Source organism: Plasmodium cynomolgi, chromosome 13 (assembly GCF_000321355.1).
Source record: "Plasmodium cynomolgi strain B DNA, chromosome 13, whole genome shotgun sequence".
NCBI lineage: Eukaryota > Apicomplexa > Aconoidasida > Haemosporida > Plasmodiidae > Plasmodium > Plasmodium cynomolgi.
In genome coordinates this window covers 1,274,595-1,284,603 of record NC_020406.1, presented here as the reverse complement: position 1 = coordinate 1,284,603, position 10,009 = coordinate 1,274,595, and the positions used below count along the sequence as shown (strand labels likewise).

The 10,009-nt window shown below is 44.4% G+C and overlaps 2 protein-coding genes across 2 annotated transcripts; one reads left to right on the top strand and one right to left on the bottom strand.

The window, feature by feature from the left end:
- Positions 1–910: 910 nt before the first annotated feature.
- On the top strand, positions 911–1,916 carry PCYB_133790 (glutathione s-transferase; the record flags this gene model as incomplete). The annotated part of the gene is made up of 2 exons (XM_004224404.1): positions 911–1,149; positions 1,337–1,916. Exons 1-2 carry the CDS (start codon positions 1,112–1,114, stop codon positions 1,914–1,916), a joined length of 618 nt encoding a protein of 205 aa, XP_004224452.1. The 5' UTR covers positions 911–1,111.
- A 1,002-nt stretch (positions 1,917–2,918) lies between these two features.
- Positions 2,919–9,678, bottom strand: PCYB_133780 (hypothetical protein; the record flags this gene model as incomplete). The annotated part of the gene is made up of 4 exons (XM_004224403.1): positions 2,919–2,973; positions 3,154–3,396; positions 3,636–3,700; positions 3,832–9,678. 4 exons carry the CDS (start codon positions 9,676–9,678, stop codon positions 2,919–2,921), a joined length of 6,210 nt encoding a protein of 2,069 aa, XP_004224451.1.
- Between the last annotated feature and the right edge of the window lie 331 nt (positions 9,679–10,009).

The window sequence follows — 10,009 nt, the reverse complement described above, 5'->3', positions numbered from 1 at the left end:
TTGTTTTTTTTTTTTTTTCCTCCAAATGTATCCATACGGATATGTACATACATGCGCATCCATCCAGTACGACCAGGCGATGACCCTTTTTTAAGCGCTCCTTTTTTTTTGCGCAGAATGTTTTTCCCCCAAAGCAAAGGGCACATAAGGCCGGCGCGAACATCGATGAAAACATAGAAGAAAACGTAGATGAAAACATCGATGCAAACACTGTGACCCCATTGCATACGCAGCAACGTAAGCCGAGCGTTGGAATGCTTTAAAGAGTACGATATAGGCCTCACTTTTTCACCCCGCACCTGTGTCACGTTGGAACATCGTCCCAATTTTAATTCGTAACTTCTTCACTTCACCGCTGCGACGCAGTTTTATTGCATTCCACAGTCTCCCCCTTCTTTCAAAAACAAACAGCTGCTTGCTACAAATTTGGATGGAAAATTTCTCCTGCTTCGTCAGTTTTTGCCTTTCCCACTCCCCCAATTTAAAATCCCCTTTATTTTGCCGCTTCACCACGTTGCTATCCCCCAACGCGTGTGTTACGCACAGCTGTTTGTTCAGTTTGTTTATTCATCATTCTTCATTCATCATTCTTCATTTTATTTTTTTTGCGATTTGTTCATAGTCCAAAAAGCGCAAGGGGGTCTTCCAAAGTTGTGCCGTCGGAAAAAGTGAGATATACGAATGCAGTGACCTGCTACATATAGTGGTTTTTGTTTCATCCCTCCATTTGCCATACATAATTTTTTTTTTCGTTCAATATTTTTAATTTCGCCCCAAACGGATTGGAAATGCTCAGTGGCTTAAAGCAGAGGAGGAGAAACGAAATAAACGGGCAGTGATCCAAATAAACAGTGAAGTGAGGCACCTTTCACACAGACATTTCTCTCCCTGCCGCTCGTGTTTACAATCAATCGTGACGCTTTAACCGACACGCGCCTTTCCTGATCAGTTGAGACAGACATCACATTTTTGGAGACCGCTCGGAACAGTAGCAGTGGGAGGGGGGATGAAGAATATCTGCACATCGCGACTACCAGTCCATATACACACTTTGCACATTTCCATTTTGAGAATTTGAAAGAGATCCACGAGTCTTTCGTTGCACACCAAAATGGCGGAGGAGATAGTCCTATACTACTTCGACGCGAGGTAAGAAAGGGGGAAAAAGGCGGCGTGCACAAGGGGGAGTGCGCACATAGTCGTGCGGTTCAATGGGCATAGTTCGCGCCGTGGCTGCTTTGCATCCGAGCACAGGCCTCCTCTTAACCGTTCTTAAGCGCGCACTGGCCGCCTCTTAACCGTTCTTAACCACACTTTGACCGCCTCTCCATTGCAGGGGCAAAGCCGAGCTGATTCGGCTGATCTTCGCCTACCTGGGCATCAAGTACACAGACAAGCGCTTTGGCGAAAATGGAGACGCCTTCATCGAGTTTAAGAACTTCAAAAAGGAAAAGGAAACCCCCTTTAACCAAGTCCCCATACTAGAAATGGACAACATAATATTTGCACAAAGTCAAGCCATAGTAAGGTATCTATCAAAGAAGTACAAAATAAGTGGGAATAGTGAGCTGAACGAATTTTACGCAGACATGATTTTTTGTGGAGTACAAGATATACATTATAAATTTAACAACACAAATTTGTTTAAGCAGAATGAGACTACCTTTCTTAATGAGGAGTTGCCTAAATGGTCAGGTTATTTTGAGAACATTTTGAAAAAAAACAACTGCAATTATTTCGTTGGCGATGATTTAACGTACGCCGATTTGGCTGTTTTTTATTTATATGATGACATCGAAACAAAGTACCCAAACAGCTTAAAAAATTTTCCGCTGCTGAAGGCCCATAACGAGTTTATTAGCAACTTGCCCAACATTAAAAATTATATTAGCAACAGGAAGGAGAGCGTCTACTAAGTTTTTTTTATTCTTTTTTTTTATTCCTTTTTTTTATTCCTTTTTTTTTATTCCCTTTTTTTTTATTCCCTTTTTTTTTTAATTTACTTTTTTTTTGGGTGGGGTAGGGGAGAAGTGTTAAACGTTCATGGTGCTGCTCCCCCACGTTCGTTTGTTCATCCCAGGTCCTTTCGTGTGGATCCGCCTCATTTGTCGCGTGCGCGGCGTTAATTTTATCCTCCAGTGCTTTTAAAAAATCCCCTCCCCCGTCTGCACATGTTTATAGCTTTTTTTTTTCACATTTTCGCTTTTACCAAATTTATGTACGCTTTTGCGTTTCCTACGTTGAGTGGTACAATTGCCCCCCCCCAGCAGGGCAGGGGCGGAGTCACACGCGTACACACATATATATGTGTACACTTATGTGTGTGTACTTATGTGTGTATACATATAGGTGCATACGTATGGGTGCATACGTATGGGTGCATACATATATTTACATCCCCCCCCAAATGCGCACTACACAATTGAGCAGGAACACGATGAAGCATTGCCCCCTTTGTATACACACATAAACTTCGCGAGCACAGTGAATACACGCCAAGCCAGAACACGTCCCACGCACTCCACACGAGTTTCCTACAGAAATGTACTCTATGCGAATGTGCCTTTTTTTTTTTCGGGAGGACACTACACAACGGTAGGTTTACTCCACCTCGATTTTTTATTCTGGTTTGACTCAACCAAGGTGTACTTCTCGCGTATGTAAATGGGACAAAAAAAAAAAAAAAAAAGAAGTAGCCAAATGGGTACGACGACAACGTTATGATGTTGATAACATGTAGGGGGGGGGGAAGGAGGTTATTACCCCCCGGGGGTGTGTCCCTTCCCTCTTAAGCTGTCCAACCATAAATAAACTAAAAGACAAAAAGAAAAGTCAGCTTTCTCCCAAGGAACCACTATGCTGTCGTAAATGACGCTAACCGAATTTGGGCCTATCCTTAAAAATCAGGCAGTTCTCTCTCATTTCTGAATGTAGTTCATTATGACCTTTACGATGGGATCCTTTCCTAAATCTCTGTGGTGAGAAAAAGGGAGGAGGGGAAAACACATAGGGGTGAGATGAAGTGGTGGCGCGATAATAATACATAATGTGGACAGGATGGCGGAGGGCACACGGCTAGTAGCAATGTGGGGTTAGGAAAGCCATGCATATACCCCCTAGGCCCCCCTACGACTTTTCGAAGTGGAGACTTACTCTAGCATGCTGGCGATCTCCTCCTCGAAGAAGCTGTCCTGGTGGGAATAACTACACACACTCTTGTACACAATTTTGTAAAAGCTAATTTCGTTTGGCATGCTCATTAATATTTTCATGTGCAACTCCGATTCGGGTCCCTTGTGTTCCCGCCTCTCCTCCTCCAGGCGGTGCGCAAAGATGTTGCACAGGATGTAGAACACGCTATGCAGCACAGAGTAGAGGAAGCATATTATGAGGTTTCTGCGGTGGGGGTGGGGGAAACGGAAGCATGTCAGGCGGCATAATCGGCGGCAAGGTGGGAAGCAAATACGCGGCATGGGGTAGCCATGCTATGCTGCACCCCATGCAGAGGCTGTTCGCACACACGGGGGCTCCACTTTTGCGCGCTTTCCAAAATGGGAAAAAAAAAACAATCAAACGAACAAACGAACAAACAAGCAAACAAGCAAGCAAACAAACAAACGAGCAAACGAACAAACCTGTCAAAATCCTTAACGTAGGGGATAATTTTGACAAGGAAAATGGTTAAGAGGGCGGTTCCACTCTAAAGGGTAAAGGGGGAAAAAAAAAGGAGTCAGAAAATGCAAAAAATTGTACAAGCATCCGCGTGGGGTGGTGAAACATGGGAAGTGACGTCACACCGCCGCTGAACCGGACGCTCCGCACAGTACTCACCTTGTAAAAGAGAAGCTTCGTTATGTACAAATGCACGTAGTTGTAATAGAGGAGGAGAGCCAAGATACTCTGCACGTAAGCAATACCAATGCCGGGGGTAAACAAATAGGACAGAGATACATCCAAAAGGTAGATATACAGTGATGAATAAACATTACTACTGTAGAGTTTACACCTAATGTTAATAAATTGGTGGAACCCGCTATTTCGCAAATGAGCTTCGTGTTCATTCATGAAAAATATGTTTTGCATTTTCTCATTCTTAATAAACTTATTGAGTGTGTTTATGTTCGCGTTCATGTGGAGGAGCTGCAACTTTAGGAACTCCTCATAATGGAGCATATTTTCGAAACAATAATCCGCATGGGCAAGGAGGAAAAGGAGAAGAAGGTAGTTACTAAAGAGGGAGTAAATGAGAGTCATTCTCTTTTTCTTTTTTACAACTTTTAATATCTTTTTGTACACGCATGCTCCTTTTTTTTTCAATATGATATTAACGAATAAGCAGTGTATACTCTTCAATTTTTGGAGCTCCTCATTCAGGTTATTTGTGTCCACGTCCAATTTTGTTACCTCGTTGTGTACTCTCATGCTGTTTGGGGGCATGGGTAAGGCTTCGTTTGCTTTTTCTTCACTAGTTTGGTCATTTGTACTTTTTTTACTCTCCTTCTCCTTGAAGAAGAAGAAGGATTTTTTTTTCTTTTCCTTGGGGGCTCCCACGGAGGCGCCGTTGGCTGTAGTGTTCGTACGACTGTTAGCGGTACTGTCGAAGGGGGCTAAAATGTCCCACTCGTTGTAGCCTCCGAAGTTGTAGTAGCAGTACGTTCTGCTAAACTGGATGACTTTGCCAAACTGGGTGGAGCTTCCCAGCAGCGCAAGGTTGTCCTTGAAGGGGAAGCGGTGCGCAAAGATGTTGCTAATGTTGCTAGTGTTGCCCGTGTTGCCCGTGTTGCCACTGTTGCTGTCTGATGTAGTGCCGCTACCCTTGGGGGGGGGCTGCACATCACCTGGCTGCTCATCGCTGCGAGGTGCCAACCCTTGCTTGACGTACCTCGCCACATGGGTCCCGTCGAAGGATAAGTTTATAATCAAATCTGCGATGGTCGGGTAAATGAGGAATTCGAAGTTCCTATTGATGGTGCTGTAGAGTGAGTCCGTCAGGTATAGGTAAAGATGCTTGTTAGCAGTAACGTCCACGTTGCTTATGTTATTCTTCAAAAACAAGTTGTTATGACTATTCATGAGGGAACTGCAAACTGTCTCCTCGTCGCTGGTCTTCTTCAGGAGGATAAAATTAAAGAGAGTGTTTTTTTTCTTTTTAATCTCTTCATTATATTTTGATATAGTTTCAATGTGTGTATAGGGGCACTTGTCTATGTCTTTGTAAATGTTCTTTATGTCTATATAGAGGTCCCACATCATCTCCAGCATTTTCTTCGTGACGACGTCTCGCATGAGAAGCTTGGCCGTAGCAGGAGCTGCTTCCTCCTGTGCGGATTTTTTCTCTTCCTTTTTTTTGTCATCCTTTTTTTTGTCGTCTTTTTTTTTGTCATCCTTCTTTTTGTCATCCTTTTTTGCGCCCTTCGAGGTGCACTTCTTAACAGGCGTAGATGCGTCCTCTTTACTTTCCCCGTTTGGTCCCTGCTCCAAGGCTACCTCACCTATTATGATATTTTTAAATTTCTCCACCACCTCATCGTAGCTATCAAATAGGGGATCATTCTTCGCTAGGGTTATTAAATTTCTTGGTTCATGCACCGTGGCGAAAACGAATCTGCCCAGTTTCTTAGTGTTATCATACTTAGACACGTCGTTTTGGCCTCCAACCTTGTTGTCAGCCCCGCTGGTAGTTTCTTCTTTCTTTCCGCTGTCCTCCTTGGAGACTTCACATTCGGTTGCTCCTTTATCTCCCACGTTTGGATGATCTGCCTGGGCACCCTCTCTACCTGTGTTTTCATTCTCACGAGCATTTTCCCCCTCTTTGTTCTTTTCCTTTTCTGCCTTCGAATCGTCACCCTTCAGTTCTGTTGGACTGCTGGACGTTAGGTTTAATATTTTGTTCAGGTCAATGTTGAGTATATTTTCGCTGTGCAGGTCAAAGTTATCCTCATGTAGTAAGCTGTAGAGTTTTTCTTCCTCCCCATTGGCATAAAGCATAGTAAAATTATCATCGTTTGGTAGACAGTTGTTTCTTATCCTATCCGCTCCACCAGGGATGTTTATAATTTCGCTATCACCACTGTCCACGCTGTCAGCTTCCCCATCGGTCTGGTCGTCACCGGTGATTCGTCTTCTTCCATCCCTGTGGTCTTCTTGATCTGCTGCATCATTATAAATTCCATCGCCCGCTTCACGACCATCCTTCAAGGTGGGCTGTCCGAGACCATCATTTTTCGCCTCATTTTTGAAGTTCCATTTTCCGCTATTCTTCTGTATTGAAGGGTTTATAATCATATAGGAGAGTTGAATCCTCAGTAACTTATCCTTGTCACTCTTCTTCATGAGATTTCGATATTTGAAAAAGTAATTATTCTGTTTAATATTTCCATTAATTTTGTTCAAAAATCTGTAGTAGTTGTACAGGTCATCATTTAGATCATTGAGGTTGGTTTTTTTATAACTCATTCTTAGAAAGCTCGTTAATTTGAGCATGTGTTGTTTTTTCAAACGAATTATGAAGCTTTCGCATATCGATTCGTTCGTCTCATTGGTGCGATGGTAGATCTCACTGCTCATCACGTTTCTCAGGGCATGACCATGTCCCTTGCCACCTCCACCTTCATACGACAGAGAGTAACTCATTTGGTACGCCTTACTGCTGCTATTATTTTTCATTCTGTCGCTTTTGTAAAAATAGTTTTTCTGATCATATTTGTCTATGTACCCACTGGATGACGTGCTTCGATGAAGTCTATCTCGTAACATGCCTACATGGGCACTGGGGAAGTTCTTGTTGGTTAGGTTGTTCCCTTTCTCGAAGTGGTTGCCGTGCCGGCTGCGGTGGTTATCCTTGGCATAGTTAGGCCCGCCTTTCACCTTGTGTCCCCCAGGTTTGTTGGCCTGCAGGCGGTCGCGCGACATGCGCTCATTAGGTGATCTCTCCAGTGGCGACCGTTCATTACGGGACCTCTCCCCAGCGTGTCCCTCCCGTTCATTTGGTGACCTTTCCCCAGGATATCTCTCCCGTTCGTTTGGCGACCTTTCCCCAGGATATCTATCCCGTCCATTTGGTGATCTGTCCCCTAGGTAACGCTCACCCGGGTAGCCTGCACCCCCCGATAAGTTCAACTCCCCGGAAAGCAGCGAACTCTTGTTCTTTTCCATTAGCATAAAATCATTCTCCTTGTCATCCAAGTAGTAGTTATTCAAAATTTTCAGCGCGTTTAAGTCATTGGTTACGTCCAGTTTTAAATCCCCGTCTTGATTAAACAACAATAAATCTTCATCCTCATCTTCATCCTCCTTTACGTTCTTTATTTTTTCATTTAAATTGGCGTAATAATTTTCTTCTTCGAGGTTATTCCTCAATGTGTAGTCCTCTCGGGGGGGGATAACCTCCCTGCTAATTAATCGCTCTCCAAGTTGCAGTCCTTCCTGTCGAGGTGCCCCCATATCTTCTCCTATATGCATCTCCCCCAAATGGATGCCCTTGGTGGGACCCATTTGGAATAAAAATTCACTTGACTGATCCTCCTGTTCAGGAAAAATAAACGATTCGTTTTTATAATCTCCCTTGTAATTCCTCAAATCATTCACAAAATGGTCATTAATTTTATCATTTTTCATGTAATACTCATCCTCCTTCAAAAGATACATTGGTTTCTTTTCGTTCATGCTTAGCAGGAACTCGTCGTTTATTTCGTTTTCCTTGAAGGGGTACAGATTGGTTAGATTAGCCAGGTTGCTCAGATTGGTCAGATTGGCCAGGCTGCTCATATTGCTCAGATTGTCCAAGTTGTCCAGACTGGCTGATATCTTGCGCGAGGGGTCCAGGTAGTTCTCCTCCGCTGCTAACCTCAACTGCTGCATCTGACGCAGTTGGTTGTGCTTCTCCTCCTGGAGGTGCACATCGTTAGTGTATGTGGCATCCATAACGGGGCTGCGTCCTCCCTTCAAATCGCGCACACTGGGCATGGCGGACATGCCTGGCAAGGAGGACATTCCTGGCAAGGCGGACATTCCTGGCATGCCGGGCACCCCCGTACCGCCTTCTTCCTCACCCAAGTGGCCATACACATTTCTGAGGCTATTCAAAAATTGCAGATTTTCGTCCAGTTCATGATTTCTTCCATCCAACATCCGTTCGTTCAATCCTCTGATGGAGAAATTCCTCTCCGCATTGTTCATCAAGCTATGAGATAACATTCTCGCCTGCTCAGAATTGTCTTGTCCCCATGGGAGGAGACCCTCCATTCCTACCGATTCCACTGCGCCATCTCCCATTTGGAGATCCCCCACGACGTTATTACTACTGCTTACCTTTTTCATATTTTTTCTCCCCAACATGTGTAAATAATCCCCCTCGAAATTTTCATTAAAAGTGTTGCTGTCATGGATGTGTTCAAAATTATTCATCAGATAAATTTTGGTGAAATCATTTTCGTTGTATCTGTACGAATCGATATTTGCCTTTCTCTCGAATTCGTTATCTTCTTGGTCCCTGTTCTGGTGTTCCCCTTTTGGGTAAATTTTTTTCTGCATGTGTTCTTTATCGTTGGAGGTGCTTCTAATTCCTCCTTTGCTTAAAGCCTTGTTTTGTACTGACTGTTTATTCCTCTCGGGGGTGTTGATAAAACTGAATGGGTCTGCACTCTCAACAGACTCGTCGTCGTTCATTACGTCTCCTTTCACCTCATCGTTTTCGTTTGTATAGAAAATATTTTTATTAATAAATTTGGTTAGGTTACACATTTTGTTGTCAAACTGGAACAGGTCGTCACTTTCGTTGTTCCTTTGTTTGCTGTTGGAGGGGAAGCTGACGTTCTTCATGTGCTTGCTACTATGGCCTGCCTCATTCGATGGCACCTTTTTTTCGTTAATCCCGTAAAGCCCCCCCCGCTGCTCCTGCCGCTGCTCCTCCTTGTTGTGGGCAAAAAAGGGATCCCTTTCATCCTCCCGTTTGATAAAATGTGCGGAGCTACTATCAATGATGTCCCTTTCTTGTAGGCGCAAAAAGTCGGAGCAGTCCAAATTTTTATTGTCCAATTTGTTTAACTTAAATAACTTTTTTTCATTTTCAATTAGGTTGTTATTCATGGTATAGGAGAAGTCCCCTTCGGGATTGTCGTTGTGTCCGAACGTGATGTTGTTGATTTTATCTACGTCTTCGAAGATGCTATCATTTTTGTTCAGATTAAACGCCGTAAGGTCTTCATGCGTCTGTGCGCCACCTACGTGGCCACTATTGTCGACGCCTTTATTGGGGCCCCCCCTACTGGAGCTGCCCCTATTCGTGTTACCCTTGTTCCCGTGACCACCACTCGATTGCTCGTTTTTGTGAGGTCTCCCATCGGAATTCTTCCCCTTCTTATCTCTCTCCTTTGTGTACTCATTATCGTACGCGCCCTTTCCGTACTTTACGCTGTTTTTTTTTTTGTGGTAAGACGAACCGGTGTTCGGGTAGTAGCCGCTGTTGTAGCTGTGAACTCCACTATACCCGCCGCTATACCCGCCTCCGTACCCGCTACCGTACCCTCCACCGTATCCTCCGCTGTACCCTCCACTGTACCCGCCGCCGTACCCGCCGCCGTATCCACCACTATACCCACCGCCATGGCTGGCACCCTGGGCAGCGCCTTTTTCCCCCTTCATTTTGCTCCTAGAGCTGTTAGAGTTGTAGTTTTTCATTTTTTCGGATGGGCGAGTGGCTGGTACTTTTTCGTCCGGTTGGCTCTTCCACTGCTTACTCATTTGGTTGCACGCGATGCGTTGCTCGCAGGTTAGTATGTGCACTAGTGCGCGTGCTTGTGCGTGACATATGCATAAGGTATGCCTGCCTGTACGTGCGCACACGTGTGTTTATGCGTACACGTGTGCATGCGTGTATAGGTATATACGCGCTACGGGGAAAGGGGTAGCTGCTGTTCGCCTAATACACAAACAATGTCAGCATCCCTGGAAAGTTTTCAAAAAGGCGAATTGCTTTTTGGAACGGATTAGCTCTATTTGGCTAACAAAT